This window comes from Brassica napus, chromosome A4, assembly GCF_020379485.1.
Source record: "Brassica napus cultivar Da-Ae chromosome A4, Da-Ae, whole genome shotgun sequence".
NCBI lineage: Eukaryota > Viridiplantae > Streptophyta > Magnoliopsida > Brassicales > Brassicaceae > Brassica > Brassica napus.
This window is the reverse complement of record NC_063437.1, coordinates 8,623,688-8,644,012: the sequence shown is the minus strand read 5'-3', so window position 1 is coordinate 8,644,012 and position 20,325 is coordinate 8,623,688. Positions and strand designations below refer to the sequence as shown.

Sequence of the window (20,325 nt, the reverse complement as noted above, 5' to 3'; positions counted from 1 at the left end):
CATCTTCTAGCTCTTTAAATTTGTAATAACATTTTGGCAATGTGATGACTAGGAAAAATAAAATACGAGGTCAATGTTTTTTTGTTGTATATGTTACATGCATCCTACGTTACCAAAAGAGCAGTAGTTATGTGTATGTTGATAACACAATATTTAATTCTAATATATAAAATATAATATAAATTGAGTTTGTAAATATATTTCTCGCATTCAATATCTATATTATAATACTCATTTTCAACAGTAAAATATGCAGCACTTTCAATAATTTTTTCAAAAAAAAAACTTTTAATAATTAAAAAAATCTTATTGTTGAAAATATCCCTTTGGCATTCATTATTTATACTGTAATACTCTTTTTAAACTTTCAATATATTACACTTTTTAAATAAGAAAATTTCTTATCTGTTACATTGCATTTTTTCAAGAAAAATATATTCCATTTTTCGAATAAAACAATTAAAAAAATATATCATACGAGATGAAAATTAAGCGTTGAAAGCGAAGAATTAATAGATACAAAGAAAAAACTATAATTAACATAATAGAAAATAACCAGAAGAAAATTACCAATATATCTCAACTACAAAGACACAAAAACATTGGCCAACATGGTTCCTTCCTCCCTAACTAGCTTATCTAGGGCCGAGATTTTAAACCAAACCAAACTAAAATTTTTATTTTTTGCTTAGTTTGATTCAAAAGTTCATAAAATTTAAAACATTAGTTCTCGATTCGGTTCGGTTTGGTAACTGATTAGTCCGGGGCTTTAACATAAAATATTTTCAAACAGTATGAATTTTAACCAAAATTTCAAAGTCAACTAACCAAAATATGAATAGAAACAACCATTTTCAGATGTCTTGGTTATTGATGTGTTTAAGAGTTTATCGGTGAGCTTTGGCTATAGCCTATAGATTCTGAATCTTCTTTTACATTCTGGCTGGATATGCGGTGCATGTTCCAGGAGAGTTTAGACTTCATGTGTGTTCTGAATGGGTGTTTAGACCTTATGCAAGCTGAGAATGTTTAAAAACTTATTTCGGCCAAGTCTTCTTCTGCAGGTGCTGCTTTGGAAGGGATTCACGCATCCCTTTGTCCACCTTTGAAAGGATAACTTAAACTTACTCAAGATCCATATGTATTTCCATGTCGGTATCAATAAATTCTTGCATGCCAGCCTGAGCCAATGATGCCCACTTTGAAACTTCCTCAAGAAGAATCAGCCGAGAATTTTAAAACTCTATGGCTACGTAAAAGTTCAATTGGAAGGTCTCCATTCTTTTTGAAGATTGTATCTACATTTTATTATATTTTACAAACAATAATTGTCGATCTTTTTCTTTTGTAAATATTCCGATATATGACATACAAAACAATCTTCCTTGATTATATTTTCTGATGTTATGTTCGAAATGGCCACTGTCCAGATATATTTAAAAAGGTGACTATACAAAATGGTTACTTCTATGTTACCGGATTTCTTCTATGTCAATCTAGGAAGAACTTGAGAAAATTGACATGCACATGTAACGCGAAATTAGTTATTCCTAGATTGACATATGGACACTGACTTATCGAAAGAGCCTGAAGGATAATCAATCCATATGTAATCCCTTTTTAGTTTATGTACACCTAATTTTTTTTTAAAAATCGCATAATGAACTCCCAATAGGGGGTTTTGGCTGACAATGATTCAAACCATTTAATTTCTACTTTCTGTGTGTTTTTATAATAAATAATTTTATTTTAATATAGATGAATGTATTTAATAGCCAGAAACAGTTTAAATTATTCTTATTTAATTTAAATGAATCTTAGAGTTTTCCTGTAACCCTAAATAAATAAAATAAAGAATATTTGAATTGTAAATAAGGCTCACTTATTTTTTATAGTTTTCTCGATACAAAAAGTTATTTTTGATTAATTTTATATTTTATAATCAGTCAAAGCACATATAACATATATATTCAAATACCAAATTAAAATAATTTAATTTAAATTATGACGTAAAGAAAAAACCCCGGGCGTAGCCCGGGGCAAGCCCTAGTAACCATAAGCAGAGCTGGGCGCAGATGCTTGATACTCGGTTTGTACTTGCTACTTGACTCGGTTTGGTTTGAAAAAACAAGTATTTACTCCAATCAAGTCGAGTAACAAGTAAACGGATTTTATTACTCGTAAGTACAAGTCAAGTATCGTTATATCAAGTTCATTTTAAATTTTTACCTACTTGGTTTGTTACTTGGTTTATTACTTAGTTTATTAATTGTTATCCTTTACTTATTCAGTTATTTGTTATATGTTATTTGGTTTATTAAATACTTTGTATATATTTCATTAGTTAATTACTCCCTCCGTTCCTAAATGATGTATGTTTTGGAAAAAAAATTTGTTTCAAAAAGATACATTTTTTACCTTTTCAATGTATGATTTTATGAAAAATTGTAAGTTTCAAAAAAATTAATAGTGTTTATTGAATTTCTATTGGCTAAAAGTTATGGAAAATTGTTATTCACAAAAAATAATGCATATTTAAGGGACATTTGCTAAAACCAACCCAAATATTCAAGTCAAATGTAAAAGTATACCCCACTTTCAGTCAAATGCAAAACCAACCTAAAGGAGTAGTGAAAATACTATTTAACCCTTATGACCAAACAAAAAAAAGAAATGTATTTTACGTTTCTATCCTTTGAAAGTCTACACGTAATAAAAGAAGTCTACATATATATAGACTTCCTACGAAGTCTACTTTATATACTTGTTTTGTAGTCTACACTCTAATTTGATCTAATAATTTAATTTTAAAAATGTATAAAAATAATTATTGTGATATTTTTAACTAATCATCAATATAATGGATAATATGAAGTAAATAAATTAAAATTTCATATAATCGAACAATTTTGAAGAATATATACTAATTTGGTTATCATGTGTTAGACTATGTTCATAGTTTACAAACAAAAGGTTCTAACATGTTATGTCTTTTAGTAGTTGATTTCAAAGGGTTAGATTTTAGATTTTGTTTTTTTTTTGTTTTATTAACTTAAATCTGCATATTAATGTTTAGTAGTTTATATTTTGTATAAATGAGACTTTTTGATTATCAAGCAAAACATTTAGGGTTTGAGATTTGTGGTTTAGGGTTTCGTAGACCTACAATAAAGTCTATTTATCTGAAGACGTCTTTTTCAGTCTATATTTTTCAATTTGTTTTACAAAAAATCATTATATTTAAACTAAGTTAAGTTCCTTACGAATAAAAAAGTGAAATCATATACTATAACTATTAAAAAATAAAAAAATAAATTTAATAAATCATATATTAAAATTATTAAAATAATAAAGAATAAACAATAATAATTAAATTATTATAGTAGACTTCCAAAAAGGTCTACTATGTTAAGGTAAGATCTACTCCAAAATTTTAATTTTAGTAGACTTCAAACGAAGTCTACAGTATCGTAAATTTTAACCTAGTTACATTTTTGTCTCCCTATATAAACAAAATTTATACAATCTCTCTCTAAAGTGGCTACACAAGTTTTTAAAACTCTCTCCTTTCTCTCTAAAACTTTCTCTCTTCTCTCTAAAATTCTCTCAATTGTTTCTAAATCTCTCTCATTATCTTCTTTCTCTCTAAAATTTTCTCAAGTCTTTCTCACAATATTATCTTGTCATTTTAGATATTATGATTCATGGTTTTCATCTTCTCCTTTGAAAAATGTAAGTTTTAGATCTATAGATTTTAAATGTGTATTTTTATGTTTATTTCTCACAATATTATCTTTTTTGGTAGGTATTATCACTCATGGATTTCATCATCTCCTCTAAAAATGTAAGTTTTAGATTAATAGATTTTAAATATGTATTTACATGTTTATATTCAAATAAATTTATAGATCAAGCTCTCTACATTAATTTGCTACTAGTTTACCTTATAAATTCTATTATGTAAAGTATTTTCAGATTTAAAATTATTTTCACATTTCAAAATATATAAATTTTTTCAGATCTGAAAATTATTAGACAGTGTAGACTTCTAAAGAAGTTTATTAAAGCTTGCAGACTTCATATGAAGTTTACTAAACCACAAAGTTTAAGCAGACTACAAAAATATGACTTTAATTTTTTTTTCTATGTTTTTTAATAATTTTATCTTATTTTGCAGGTATTTTCTTCCATAGTTGTTCTCTTCTCCTCCTAGAAATATAAGGTTTACATCTATAGATTTAAAATATATGTTCTAGTATTTATATTCAAATAAAGTTACATATTAAAATTCATATTAATATGTCTTTAATTTATAACTATTTTGTCTATTAAATCATATTTTAAAAGTATTTTAGATTTAAACTTATTTCATATTTTTAATGTATTTATTTTTCAGATCTATTTTTTTTTATAGAGTAGACTTCATTTGAAATCTACTTAAAACATACGGCTGGTAGACTTCAAATGAAGTCTACTACCCTTGACTTTTAAGCATATTTCATTAGAAGTTTACTCAAATATGATTTTAGTTTTTATCTTATTTTTCATAATTTTATTTTATTTTGCAGGTATTCTCTTCCAATGTTTTCAAATCATCTTCCCAAAAATGTAAGCTTTCCATATATTCATTATAAGATATTTTGTGTTTATAATGAACTAAATTTATAGATTCATACATTATCTTTTTGCTTTGTTACAAGGATGACAAAAAACCATTTTTGAAATATTTTCCAGAACAAAGTATTTTCAAATTTTCTAAATGCACACTTTTAGATATGAAAATTTTCCATTAGTGTAGACTTCAACTAAAGTCTACTAAACAATAACTTTACGTAGACTTAATAAAAAGTCTACTAAAATATGATTTTATTTTTTATCTTATGTTTTTCTCATAACTCTATCTTATTTTGCAGGTACTTTTTCCAAGACTTTATTTGAAGCATCAAGATTATGAAAAATCAAACATACTCAAGAATACTTTTTAATATATTGCTCTGTAATAACTTTCATAATAAAATATTAATTTTTAAATAATTTTTTAATGCATAATCTATAAACATTGTATTCATTTTTAGTTGTTTTCACTTGTATGATATTATTAATTTTTTGTTAGATATCAATTTTTTCACAAGATCTAACCAACCAAACAAGTAAAACCACCATAAGCTAAAATAATAACTAACACACATGTGAGACGAAGAAAATCTATACAAAATTTTCCCAAAATTTTTCAAGAATAACACTAATCAAAACAATTTGCAATAAGTATCAAATGTATAATTATAACACATTAAATTGTGAAATTCATCCAAGACCATTAAAATTTTACTAACATACACTGTAAAATAATTAAATCATGAAAAAATATGATGAATAATACACAAATACACTTTTAATAGAATTTATGACGTAGACTTCAACTGCAGTCCACATTTGTAGATTTACAAAAACGTCTACACTTATTATCTAACATATAGTCAATCCAAAAAATTTAGTGTATTTGGCGCATGCTTGATACACAAAGGCGTACAAAGTGTGTCTTAGATAACTCGATCAAGTTCCGTACTTGTCGATTATTCGTGACAGGCATAAGAGGAGTATTTTCCTATTCGGAGTCATTTGTTTTAAATGATGTTTGGTAAGAAATAGGTTAGCACCATCTTCTCAATTTTGTTGTCCAGATCATAATTTTCTTGTGTCATTTCAAAAAGTTTACCATGTGTACAGCCATCATGCATAATGAACATTCTTTAACCTTTCCGATTCTTCATCCTTTTCGAATATTTTGCCATCTAAAATGTCTTTGGCCCATGCTTCACACTCGCTCTAAGTTTCCAACCACATCCTTGAACACAACACTTAGCCACATACAGAGTTTTCGTTGTCTTATATGCTGAGAATGTAAATTTATATTCTACAGTCACCGACTTCAGCTTTGAAACAAGCTCAGCCTTACTAGCAAAACTATAAACGAAGACTTACAAATACGTCTACAATTATTAGCTAACAACATTGTCAAATCAAATGAATTATACCTTCATAATTATAAAAAAAATTCTTTTCAAAATCACTCAAACCCATTAGGATTAACTAACACACACTGTCAAACAAAAAATCTAGAAAAAAATTAATGAATAATACACAAATTCACATTTTTATAGATTTTTCTATGCAAACTTAATATTCAGTCTCTAAAGATGTAGACGTTCTTTTCAGTTTACAGACGTAGACTGTCAAATAGGTCTACTCTTTGGGTTGGTTTTTGCAATTGACCATTTTACGGGTTGCTTTCTATAGTTGAATAAAAGTTGTGATTTTGTACATGTAGACTTTCTTTTCGGTCTACAATTTAAAAAAGTTACTTTTTGTAATTGACCAGAATTCATCCAAGATTTGACTTTCAGAACTAGACTTCATATGTAGTCTACATGTTTGAATTTTTTTGAAAGAGGTTAGTTTTGCAATTGACCAAGTTTGACTTCAAATCAGTAGATTGAAATGAACGTCTACGGGTGTGTAGACTTCTTGTGAAGTCTACTCTCAAATCCGACGGGTTGGTTTTGCATTTGACCAAAATAAAAAAGTAGACTTTATACGCAGTCTACATTTTTTTTTTAAGATAAGAAGACTGCATATGAAGTTTACAATTTAATAAATTTTTGATTGCTTTTTAAACTTTTTTGTCAAACACAAAACTAACATATTCCACGAAGTCAAAGTTTTGGTCAAATGCAAAACTGACCTTTTATAGACTTCGGTGGCAGTCTACATTCTGTAGAGTTCCGTTGAAGTCTATTTTGAAAAGTCAAAAGTTCGGTCAAATGAAAAACTAACCTCTTTTAGGTAGACGTCTTAGTAAGTCTACCGAAAGTTTTATTTTTGTTGTCAAAGGTAAAGACGAAGACTACTGGGGAAGTCTGCGTTAGAAAAAAAATTTGTCTGGTCAATTGCAAAACTAACCCGTGCATTGACAAATAGACTGCATCGTAAGTCTCCACGGAGGCGTAGACATACAAAACAGTCTACCGTCGCGACACAGATCTGAAAAAAGAACGAAAACCATGTAAATAGTTACATTTTTCATGTGTAAAGCTCGTTTCCAACCTTTTCAACCGTCCAAACTCCAAATATGAGCAAAAAGAAGCATCTTTAACGATTCACTAATGAAGAAACTCGAAAATATGAAGTTTGTGATTATGAAAATGATAGTTATGAGAGTTTTTTAGATGGAAATGTAGAGGAAATGAGAGGAAATGAAGTTTTTTGGGTTAGAATGAGAAAAAAAGTGGTTGAAAATTGAATTCTAGAGCTTTAGAGCTCAAAAATGGTGGTTCATGGTGGTTGGAAAAATTGATGATGATGGCATTTTTGTAAATAAGAAGAAATGGTTAGGGTGTATTTGGTTTTTTGTTAATTTCGAAATTAATAAAAAATTAAATAAAAATGGCAATTTTGTGAATAATTCAAAAACATAAGGATAGTATGGAAATTTTATTGATGAATAGTATGAACAAAAAAAAGGGTTAGTTTTGGATTTGACTTGAAAATATGGGTTGGTTTTGAAAAACACCCATGAAAATAAAATAATTTCAAAGATAGAATAACGCATATATTTAATTTTTACTTAAGGATTAAGTAGAATTGAGTAATCGAATAATATAGTTATTATAATTTGAAAAAAAAAAGTTGAATAATAAACCGGGAAAGTTTTCTGCTTTAATATCAAATCTCTAGAAACACAAAGAATTATAAAAACAATTTTTTTTTATAATTTAGAAATGTATCAAGAGTAAAGCTCTCAGTGTTTATTTTGTTTTATATCTTATGTAACAATTTTCTATGAAACCTATATTTAAAGTAAAAGACAAACCTAATCTCAATGTTTCCATATTCCTTTTTACATGTGGAATATAGAAACACAAACTTAATATAAATAGTAAACTTCATATTTTTTTTTTTGTTTAACTTGCTCCACAAGTATTGCAATTATCCAACATTCACACCTTTAATTCTGACTTGAATTACAGAGATCAATTTATTAAACTTCAATTAATCTTCTCATTTACTTGAACTTAATTCTCGCTGATGGTTTGGTAAGGATGTCGGCCTTGTGTTTAACACCCGATACATTCTCTACTTCGATTTGTCCATTATCCACACATTCACGAATAAAATGATATCTTGAAAGTATATGATTATTCCTTCAATGGAAAACCGGATTTTTAGTTAGAACAATGGTTGATTGTTTAACAAATACGATTTTAAAACATAATAATAAGAATTTGTCCTAACTCATCAAAGTTGCAAAATAAGTATATGTTGAATTATAAAGTCTGAAATAGTTATAGTATTTAAATTAACAAATTAATGATTCAATTAAAAATTAATAATAATCAATGACTTAGTTAAAACTTAAAAAATGTGACAAATAAACAAAATTAACTAAAATTATAGCAAACATAACAAATAAGGAAATCATTATCTAATTTTTTTAAAATGAAATAGTTATATTATTTAAATTAATAAATTAATAATTCAACTAAAACTAATTATAAATCAATGATTTAACTAAAACTTAATAAAAATGACCAAAAAGCATAATATCATAAACTCATGGAAAAATGTGACAAGCAAACTAAATCATTTTTCAAATAATGTGAAGATATGTACAGAAAATCAAACATTAACAAAACTTTTGTCGAACATTGAAAATAGCCACATTCCATTTAATTCCCCTCGACATAATCCTCGAATATAACATGGAGTTCTTGTTGATCCCATTCTCTATCAAATCGTTTCCAATATTTTCAAAAGAAAATTAATAACAATGCCGGAAAATGCCAAGCACGGCCCAAGACTCTCCTTTTCTCAAGATTTTTGCCACTATGATTCCATACCGATCGAGCAAAGTCCATTACGAACTCATTCGGAACCTTCAACCCTCAACTTCGATTTCTCCATTCCCGGCGGCGTAATCTCCGGTGAATGCTCGTGGTCCGCCGAAGATTTTTTCTCCGACGGAAAAATACTCCCCACAGAAATCAAAAAGGTACCCGAGAAAGATGGAACCGGTTTGTATACGAATCCAATCGGAGATACTAAACCGGTTCTGGAAATCGGATTAACGGCGACGGGAGCCATACGCAATACGGTGCCGTTTCACGTTCCTTCTGAACCGTGTCGTCCCGGACCGGAAACGAATCCAATCAGAAATGCTCATGAAATAGAAGAAATCGAAGAAGATGAAGAGAGACCCACTGTGAATCCGTGTTGGGGGATTAAGAAAAGAAGCGAACGTCTCAATCCCGAAATTGGGTTGCCATTGCTTTCGGATAACCCGACCGGTTCGAATTATAAACAGACAGAAACTATGAAGCTCGAGGTTTCGTCTCCTTCTTCTTCTTCAAACTGTAGTTCTCAGAAACCGCTATTGAGTAAGACGAGCCATGGAGATTACAGTAACGGCGGCAATGGAGGAGGGATTAACGTGAATTCGTTTCTGGATGTGTTTCCGGGAGGGAGTTTGTTTGGGTTGGGATCGATCATTGTCGGTAGTGGAAGTGACAAGAACAAGAACAAGAAGAAGAAGATATCAGTATTTTGTCATTGGTAAGAATTTGTTTTTTCCTGGATCTCTGTTTCTCACTTTCTTTCTCTGAACGGAGTTTTATTACATTGATCATTGGCTTTCGTGGTTCCAAGTGTTGAGTTTTATTTTTAGATTTTCTTATCAATGTGTAGTTAAATGTATTATTTCTGTTAATACATACATAATGAATTTGAAGATGCTTCAGTCTTCACAAAAGAAATATAATTCTTGCTAAATTTTTTCAACAAATACTAAAAATGCCGTACTATCTAGTGTAGTAAATTCTACTCTAAAATATCATCTTAGCTTTACTATAAATGTCATTTAAATTTCTAACACATTTATCTTTAGTTAATTTATTATTTGTTTCGTTTTATTAAATCATAAATTAGAAATATAAATAAATTGAAACTTTTATCAAATTTTAAAATGTAATCAACTATTTATAACAAATCAAATTTTAAAATCTAAAACAAATGTTTAAACGGATGTAATATATCTGAAGACGAAGCTCTTAAAATCAACTTAAAACTTTAATTTTGGGTTTTATCGTTGTTGTTCATGCAACAATACATTTTGGCAGCCAGATCATGTTTATTTTGTGAGTTAGCATGCTATTTTCCCACAAAATTATTACATAGCTTCAAATTTTCACTGAATTATAACTTTATAATATATCTTCCTGCACTGAATATTATTATAAATGTATTTTTTTTTAATTAAAACTTAGAGACTTATTTCTCCACAAACCAAAATTTAAAACTTAATCCTACTATATAAAAGGGGCTATTTTTAAGCTTCCTAAAGCTATTCACATGGTCAAAATAATCAGGATCAATCAATTTGCCAGGTCATTGCGGACTGGGCTTGAAATAAAAAAAGTTAAGTTACTTTTGCAGCCCATATAAACCATCTCGCAGCCCAATCCTGAGCCGCTCTTGATACGGATCGGGTTATATCGCCGTCTCGATCCGTTTCTCTGAAATCTAAAAATCACTCATCCTCCCTAACCCTAAGCGCCGTTTCAATCCCTTTGTCGACTCTCTTCCTCTCCCCCAACTCATCCCGCATAACGCCTCAGGAGGTGTGCTATGACATCCTGATTACCAGGTTTCAGTAAAAGATTTCTTCAGATAGAGTCTTGATGCAAGCGAACGATGGTCTTGATGCAAACCAACGATGGATCTCTGATATTACGAGGATAAGCTCTCCAAGGTGGTCTCGAAGGATTCAAGACCAGCAAGCAGTTATAGAGACTGCAATGCTCAACGAGAAAGGTATTAAGGGACCATTATATATTTTACTGATTTTTTTTTCTCTGTGTTAATAGCTTGACTATGTATGAAAGGAGGCTAAATACTTTATTGATACGTATGGTTACAGTATTTATACAGAGTACAAATGAGATTAGGTATTCACTAATTACAATTATAACCCTTAGTGATATATCTCCTATACGCCCCCTCAAGATGGAGGGACATGAGTGACTCCAATCTTGCCCATGAGCTCAAGAAACCGTGGTCGAGGAAGTGGTTTCGTTAGAGCATCAGCTAGTTGATCTTTCGTAGAGAGGTGAGCAACGCGCAGTGCCCCTGTTTGAACATGGTGTCTGATGAAGTGGAAGTCAAGTGCGATATGCTTCATTCGAGAGTGGAAGACAGGGTTCGCAGCTAGATATGTTGCTCCAATATTATCACAGTAGAGAACCGGCATTTCTGGCAAGGGTATGCGCAGCTCAGTAAATAAAGAACAGACCCAGAGTACCTCAGATGCGACATTTGCAACTGCTCTATATTCCGCTTCAGTGGACGACCGAGCAACGCCCTTCTGTTTCTTGGAGCTCCAAGAGATCGGATTGCCACCAAGATAGACAATGTAGGCATTTGTGGAGCAATAATCATCAGCATCACCTGCCCAGTCAGCGTCAGTGTAAGCATGAAGCTTCATAGGTGTATCACTACGCAGAAGAATGCCATGAGAAGAAGTGCCCGCCAGGTAACGGAGTATTCGTTTGACGGCTTGCCAATGGAGATCAGTAGGTCGCTGCATAAACTGGGAGAGACGATTTACCGGGAATGCAAGATCAGGTCGGGTAAACGCGAGATACTGCAGACTGCCCAGTACGGCTCGATATTCACTAGGATTATCCATAGGTGTGCCTGACGTGAGAGAGAGTTTCGGCGTCGGAGCCATTGGCGTGGAGACTGGCCGCGCATCCATCATGTTGGTACGCGTCAGCAGATCAATGATATACTTCTTTTGCATCAAGTGCAAGCCCTTGGAGGTCCTAGTTACCTCAATTCCCAGAAAATAGCTCAAGTCACCAAGGTCTTTGAGAGAGAACCGCGAGGAGATAGTCGCTATGAACCGATCAATGAGCTTGTTGTTGTTGCCGGTGATGACCATATCATCAACATAGACGAGAAGATATATAGTGTCAGACCCATGATGAAAGGTGAAGAGAGAGGTATCAGCCGTGGAGTTCAAGAAACCTTGCGTCAGAAGAAAAGACCGAAGTTCTTGATACCACGCCCGGGGCGCTTGCTTGAGCCCATAAAGTGCCTTCTTTAGTCGACAGACATAATGTGGTCGATCCTGATCCACAAAGCCAGGAGGCTGTGTGACATATACCTCCTCATCCAAGGTTCCTTGAAGAAAAGCGTTATTGACGTCAAGTTGACGAAGACTCCAACCCTTAGTAACCGCAACATGTAGCACAGCTCGCACCGTTGTGGACTTGATGACAGGACTAAAGGTCTCTGTGAAGTCGTGACCATGTTGCTGATGAAAGCCCTTCGCCACAAGTCGTGCCTTATACCTGTCAATTTCACCATTAGCTTTATATTTTATCGTGAAAACCCACTTACATCCAACAACATTCTGATACTGTTCAGGTGGAACAAGATCAGAGGTGCCATTACGAAGCTGAGCATTAATCTCGTCCACCATCGCTTGTCTCCATTTGGGATCCTTGAGGGCTTCAGCCACAGTCTTGGGTATTTTGGGTTTAAGGGTCGAGACAGAGGCGAGAAGAGAGGTTTTGTTTATGGGTTTAGAGATATTGTTTTTGGAGCGGGTTTTCATTGGGTGTTGATTCACGTGGTGTGGTTCAGGTATTGTAGGAGCAGGTGGTGGTGAAGGTGACGGAGGTGGTGAAGGTGACGGAGGTGGTGAGGGAGGTGGTGATGGTGAGGTTGTATGTGAGGAAGTTTCGGTGGGAGTTGAGGTTGTGTTGTTGGAGATAGATGGTGAGGTTGGTGTTGTGTTTGAGGGTGGTTGGGGCTGAGGTTCAGGCTGTGGCTGAAGCTCTTGTGCGGTCTGGTTCTGCTGCAGTGGAGCCGGAGACCGAGTTGCTGGTGGAGTCGACGAGGCTGGTGAGCGTTGTTGGTGAGGAGCAGAGCACGGGGGAGGCGTTGAGATGAGTGGCCGGAGTGGTACCAATGTCGTTTCACCAAAATCTGTTTGCATGTCCGGAGTCGGAGCAGGTGGAGTTGGCGGAGACGCAGAAGACGCAAACGGAAACCTCTTCTCGTTGAACACCACATGACGCGAAGTGTAGATGCGACCAGACTCTCGATGCAGACATAAGTATGCGCTTTGCGTCAACGAGTAACCAAGGAACACACATGAAGCAGATCGCGGTTCCAGCTTGTGTTTCGCATAGGGTCTGAGCCATGGAAAGCATTCGGACCCGAAGACACGCAGTTTCTGATAGTTTGGTAACTGACCGAATAGCTTCACATAGGGAGACTCGTTGCCAAGAACCGGTGTAAGCATTCTGTTTATGAGGTAAACAGCCGCAGTAAACGCATAACTCCAGTACGTCGTTGGCATCGATGCTTGCCCAAGAAGCGTGAGACCAGTCTCGACGACGTGTCTATGTTTCCGTTCGGAGATTCCATTTAGTTCAGGAGTGTGAGGAGGGGTCGTTAGGTGTGTGATGCCGTGAGTTGCAAGGAACTGGCGTAGAGCGATGAACTCACCTCCATTATCCGAGTAAAGAGTACCAATCTTGTGTTTGAACTTGTTCTCAACCAACGCCTTAAATCTGATGACAGTGTCGAGAACTTGCGACTTTAGCTTAAGCGGATACAGCCACGTATAGCGAGTGTATAAATCAACAATGACCAGATAATACTTGTAGCCATCAATTGACACAACCGGAGATGACCACACATCCGTATATAGGTACTCAAGAGGATGAGAGGAAGCAAGTGTATTTGAATAAAACGGCAGCTTATGGCTTTTATTGATAGAACAATCCGAACAGAACAAATCGTTTGTAGAAGACAACGAGACTGGTAAAGAAAATTTCGAAACTAGAGACTTCAAAACTGGTAACGCCGGGTGACCGAGACGGGCGTGCCAAGAGAGGAGGTCTGGTTTCTGAGGTGGTGAAGCAAATAACGACATTGGAGAAGATAACTGAACCGGCCACTCATAAAGCTCATTATTAGCTCTGCCTTGAATTAATTGGTCCCCCGTGCTGAGATCCTTCACCTGAAAGTGTGCAGGAAAGAATTCAATAGAAACTCCATTAGTATTGCACATTCTATAGACCGAGATAAGATTTTTCTTAACATTCGGAACATAAAGCACATCTCGCAACTTAAGAGTTCGATGAGGAGTAGGAAGAAGTGCAGAACCAGTATGTGTTATAGGCAAGCCAGTACCATCAGCAATTGTGACCTCTTCGCCACCAGTGTAGGGCTGATGAAGAGCGAGGTTATTGAGATCAGTCGTGAGATGGTGCGTGGCTCCACTGTCTAGGAGCCAGTTGTTGGGATTGTACGCTGCCGCAGAGGCCATGTGGGCACGAGGTTGCCATGGAGCATACGAAGACACCGAGGATTGGTTTGAGTTTCCTCCAGTTCCATGAAGCTGGAGCTGAGAACAGGTGCGAGCACTGTGGCCATGGATACCACAAATTTGGCACCGTCCCTGATACGGTCGCGGTGTGTAGCCTGTGTTGTTGTAGTTGTTCCTACGGTTGTTCCAATTGTTGTTGTTGGAACCACGGTTGGATCGGCCATGACCACGACTATTATAGTTGCTATTGCCACGAGAAGTTGCAACATTTGCCGTGACCGGAACAGACGAGATTGTCTCAGACTTCACAGACAGCTTGAGCTCATGTTGAATAAGCTTTTCATGGATTTCGGTGATGGAAGGGGTCGTGTCTCTGCCAGCGATCTGATCCACAACCGTCTTGTAATCCTCAGTGAGTCCCTCAAGAATGAACTCAATCTTGTCTTCATGATCAAGCGGCTTCTCTAGCAACGCCAATTGATCAAAGCGGGTCGTAAGTCCCTGCACATACTCATCGATAGACTTAGTGCCCTTAGTCCATTGTTTGAGTTGTTGACGCAGCTGCAGTATATGACCGCGGCTGGGCTTCGCGTACGTAGCGGCAAGAGTGCTCCAGATATCGGCTGCAGTAGTGGTGGTAGCGAGAAGCGCTTGGATCGGAGGTGTCATGGCTCCAAGCAGTTGGCTATAGATGAGCTTATCCTGGCGCTTCCAGAGAGAGTACTCGGTGTTGACAGTGACCTGATCATCAGTCATGATTGTCGGTGATGGAATTTCAATAGATCCATCCACATGTCCAGCAAGATCATAACCATCAAGGAGAGAGTGCACTTGGCGGTTCCACATGAGGTAGTTCGTAGAGGTTAGCTTTGTGACGTTGGACATGTTTACGTTGAGCAACGTACGAGTATTGGAGACAATGATGGTCTCAGTTGATCTTGAAGAATCGTTGGACATGGTTATGAGAAGCAAGAAGTGGAGAAAAACAGAGGGTGAAGAAGAAGAAATGAGAAGAAGAAAAGAGCGGCGAGAAAGAAAATTCAAGGTATCGTAATTGGCTCTGATACCATGTATGAAAGGAGGCTAAATACTTTATTGATACGTATGGTTACAGTATTTATACAGAGTACAAATGAGATTAGGTATTCACTAATTACAATTATAACCCTTAGTGATATATCTCCTATAGACTATTGGTGTACATTCACAGCTGGGCTGACATAGCATATTAAGTTTGACCCTGTCTCGAACTGAGATTGTGTAATGAAAGTGAGGACAAAAGATCTTCAGATACAAAAGGTTTGTTCTTTTGTGAATAAGCAGAAATAGCTTTCATATATTTCTTTTTAAGTTGAATTTTCTAGCTGTGGTTTGGGTTAATGCTAACTAAGGTTTAATGTTCTGCAGATGGAAAAAGAGACCTCAAAGTTGGGGAAAACCAGAAAGAGGTGGATCTTGCTCAATTCCTGCTTGAAGATATCATGGAAATGGGTTAACATGATGAGGCGTCAAAGGTATTTCTTGCTCCTCCCACAATATCACTTTATGAAAAAATATTTCACTGTTTCATAAAGCTTTCCCAATTATCATGGTTCTATTTTAGACTTCTATGGCATCTCTGTTAAATGGGTTCTTTTGTTTTTACTTTATTGAAGCCTCAAACTCTATATCTCGGCAAACATAGAGACATGGGATGGTCGTTCAATATCAAAGACATCAGTCGTGGTCATTTAGACAAAAGAAGTTTCGTATCTGATAGAATTTCCACATTAGAGCTTGTGTTTGGTCTCACTCTGACAATGAAGATCCTGTTGAAGAGCTGCCTAGGTGCTCAGCTCAGAAGATCCACCAGAAAAATATTGCAGAGAAATTCAATGCAATGATGTTAAGGAGTCAGCTACAATATGTAATAACAACTATCCCGGCAAGATAGCAGAACCTGAGGATGGCAATGGTGAAACAGCTTAGGTTGAGAAGTTGTAACCATAGAGAGACTGTGCCAGGCATGAGCACTCCACCAGAAGACCTAGGGCGGAGTTCCTCGGAATACAAAAGAGTCACAAGACTGTGTTTCCTGGTTTGGAGTTTGGTTCTAGAGTGTCGAGGAATGATTATGTGCCTTCTTACGGGAGCCTTATACGTGGGTTCAGAGCATCAGAAGTCACAACGCCGTTGGAGCTAAGTTAATGGACTGAAGAAAGTTATGGGTGTAAGCTTGCGCACATGCTGTTCAAAACGAGAAGGTACAAATGGGAGTGGTGGATAAGTGATATGCTTTGAACATGTAAAGAGCTAACAAGTCTACATCTTTCCACAATTGTAAAGCATCTGAACATGTAATGTATCTTTAATTTTCTTATGTAACTTTGTACTTAATGTACTATTATTATTAAATCGATCTTCAGTCTCGAATATATAAGCATGCAACAATCATTTCCGTGATAATTTTGTTTAATTTTAAGTATGACATTGGTAAAGTCTGATTCTCCATCTGATTGGGTATTTGAATCTTACGGCTTTGTTTTCTAGCTGGTATCGAGCACAATAGAAATCATTGCATTTTCATTAAACTTTTAATTTTATAATTTTGAGTTCTCTAACAAAATAAAATTGTTAATGGTTTTTTCAACTCAAATCAACAAAATTTAATAAAATTTACAATGATTTTAGAATAAAAACATATTTATTTTTGGAAAAAACATATTATATTTATTATTTCCAGTATAAAGTAAAATTTTAAATATTTTATAAAATTAAAATATATTTTAATAGAAAATAGTTTTAATGTAAACTCATCCGCCCGTAGGGCGGACCAACTCCTAGTTATACATAATGCCATAGTTTTAAGCGGTTTATTATTCACCAAAAAATATTAACTGTTAAACCAAATAAAAAATCAACTATAATTAAACCAAACAACTTTACCCAAAAAAATAATTAATTAAACTAGACCCAACACTTCGACTCAATGTTCTTTTCTTCTTCACCCGAAAGGGTGGGCACTTCGGTTATTTTTTCGGTTCGGTTCGGTTTGGTTAGTTCGGTTCTAGTATTTTTTTTTCAATTGAAATAAACCATAGTTAGGTTGGTTTGGTTCAGTTCTGTTTGGGTTTGGTTCAGTTTATATTCGGTTCGGTTTGTTTTTGGATCAGTTTAGTTAGGTTATTCTTAGTTTAATTTTTTTAAGAGAAATTATATTTTAAAACATAAATATGTGAACTAAATTCAATGTAAAACTGAAAAAAAAAATTTTAAAAAGTCACAAAAAGTATATAAGAATTAAAACAAATGAAAGTTAACTAAAATAAAAAAAAACCAACATTATTAGTAATGTCTCTTATATCATTATTAAAAAGTTTGTAATGAATCATCTACCATGTGACGTTGTGGAGAAAAACTTGAAATTTTGGTTTTAATAAAATGTGTTTTAGGTTTTAGATTTAGATTTAACATCCACGTTTACATATATAAAAATATAAACATACAAACTTTTCTATTTGTTTTTAAATCAAATACTTTGATGATTACATATTAGGTTAGAAGAATATATGTTAATGAATGAAAAATGGAAAATATCTGGTATAGTATTAGAATTTTAGTATTACTAATATTTTTAATTTAAATAATTACAAAACACATCGGTTTTTCGGTTCGGCTCAGTTTAAACCGAACCATTCGGGTTTGAGAAATCTTCAGTCAAATGGTTTGAAATAGATGTTGATTCGGTTCGGTTGGTTCGGTTTGACTCGGTTCGATTCGGTTTTTTTTGCCCACCCCTATAAAAACCTTAAACATTTGATCTTCTTTGAACTGTGGAGTACACAACTCCGGAGGTTATATCACCGCGATGATACAACGGAACAAAAGCTGATGCGTGGTCTTGTGGAGCGGTTATATCACAGTTGTCCAATTTGATTACAGAGCTTGGAGAAGTAGTCATGTCATGGCGCAATGACATCATGTAAACACCTTGTGACGTGTTGTTAGCCTTTTATTTCTTAAGATTTGTCGGATGAAGAATGGGTGAGTTGAGTTAATAACGCTTCTTATTTTAAATTTCTTTTTTGGGTGAAGGAGTCTGGTTAGCCTAAGTCTGGTATAGTTTAAGTTTTTTTTTTTGGTTATTGTTTGATAAATAGTATTTTTATTTGAAGAAAAAAAAGATTGTAACTTTTTAATTTGGAAAAACGTTATAATATTCAATACAGTAAAATATACCACGAGATCATAACAAACATTTGATGCTATATAATAATTATCGTGAGAAATAGCATGTTTATTTTGTCGTTGTTACTTCAGCGACATGTCACGAAGCCAGATTTTTAAACGTATTGTTCACCACTAGGAAATTATTTATCAATTTTACACATCTTATTCACCACTGGAAATTATTTTATCGCCTTTGCGAAGAACATCTTCAAAAAAATTCTATAACTTCAAATATAGAGTTTTTTGCTCTAAAAAAATTTCAAAACTTTAAATTTAGAGTTTGAAGAGTAAAACTTCAAATTTGAAGTTTATTCTTTTTATTTGTATTTGGGTCTTTACAATTAACTATACATCACATTTCTATTAATAAGTATTTTTTCTGTTTATCATTTTAATTCTTAAAAATTTTATCTTTTATAAATATTTCAAAAAAAATTTAAATCCAAGTTTTACACATAAAATTAAATAAAATATTAAAATCATTTTTTACAATATTTTAAAAATAGAATTAGACAGCAATAATATTACAAAGAAACTTAATAATTTTTTTAAAAAAAAGATACATGAAGATATAATTATTTCACAAATTTAATTATTACAAAAACACTAGTAACATGGCCAGTTTGCTTCGGAACCTCCAAAATATTGTCCAAACAAATTTTGTGTAACCATAGATAGAGCATTACAAAAATAATTTTATGGAATAATATGGTATTTTGCTTGTAGTTTAATATTTAACTATATATTTCGATTTATAATTTTATATTTTAGTGTAAAATTTTATTAATTAATATTGTTGTAATATTTTATATATGTGCTAGTTATTTATAAAAGTCATATAGACTTACATTAATTATGACAAATGTAAAGACCATAATGTAAAATAGAAATAATTTGTAAAATATAAAGACCAAGGTACTTTTGGAGAAAAACATATTGAAACTTCAAATATAGAATTTTACAAATTTCAAAATAGAAAATCTTTGGGAAAATTGGCGCGTTTGCGTTTGCGGGTGACTTATGACTGGCTAACTACCAAATGCGGTAACAGTCAAATAATAAATTAACAATATTTACATTTAATATAATTATAAAAATATCAAAAATCATAAAATTATAATAAATATAAAATTTATATTTAGAAAGTTATAATTTTAATTTTTGAAAATTTATTGAAATTGTTTTTATTATAAAATTTTATAATATTAATTAAAATATAATAGATATATTTTAATATTTTCATTTTTAAAATTTTTATTAAATATTTTTACTTTTGTATATATATTGTTTTAAAAAAGAAATAATTTTTATCATCCCGCAACCGCAAACGCTAGTTGGAACCAGCTTTTGAATTTATGAGATTCGGAGAGGTGTGAAGCGGTTTAGAGCGATTTGAGTGATTGTTTCAAACCGCAGACAAACGCTACTAACCGCAAAAGCTGCGTTTGCGGATGGTAGCGGGAAACCCAGTCGGCCCCCTAGATGATCTGTGTTCGAGTTTACATATTGAAGCTCATATAATAAATGAGCTAAGCTGAGCTAGCTCATGAAAGAGCCGAGCTCACTAAGAGATGAGCTGAGTTGAGCGAGCTAGCTCATTTTTACATCCCTAATTTTCGTAGATCGCGTATTCTAAACATTGTAGATTCAATGAAAAAATTAGATTTTGTTTTCTACTTCATAGAATGTCATTTCTATTTTATTTAGAACATAATATG

At 33.3% G+C, this 20,325-nt stretch overlaps 1 protein-coding gene across 1 annotated transcript; it reads left to right on the top strand.

Moving 5' to 3' along the window:
• The first annotated feature begins 8,491 nt into the window (after window positions 1–8,491).
• On the top strand, window positions 8,492–9,707 carry LOC106447711. The gene has a single exon (XM_013889695.3). It carries the CDS (start codon window positions 8,828–8,830, stop codon window positions 9,611–9,613), a length of 786 nt encoding a protein of 261 aa, XP_013745149.2. The 5' UTR covers window positions 8,492–8,827; the 3' UTR covers window positions 9,614–9,707.
• Window positions 9,708–20,325: the final 10,618 nt, after the last annotated feature.

Excerpts from the sequence above, each read along its gene's own strand:
- LOC106447711 (XM_013889695.3), top strand. The coding sequence starts at position 8,828 with ATGCCGGAAAATGCCAAGCACGGCCCAAGACTCTCCTTTTCTCAAGAT.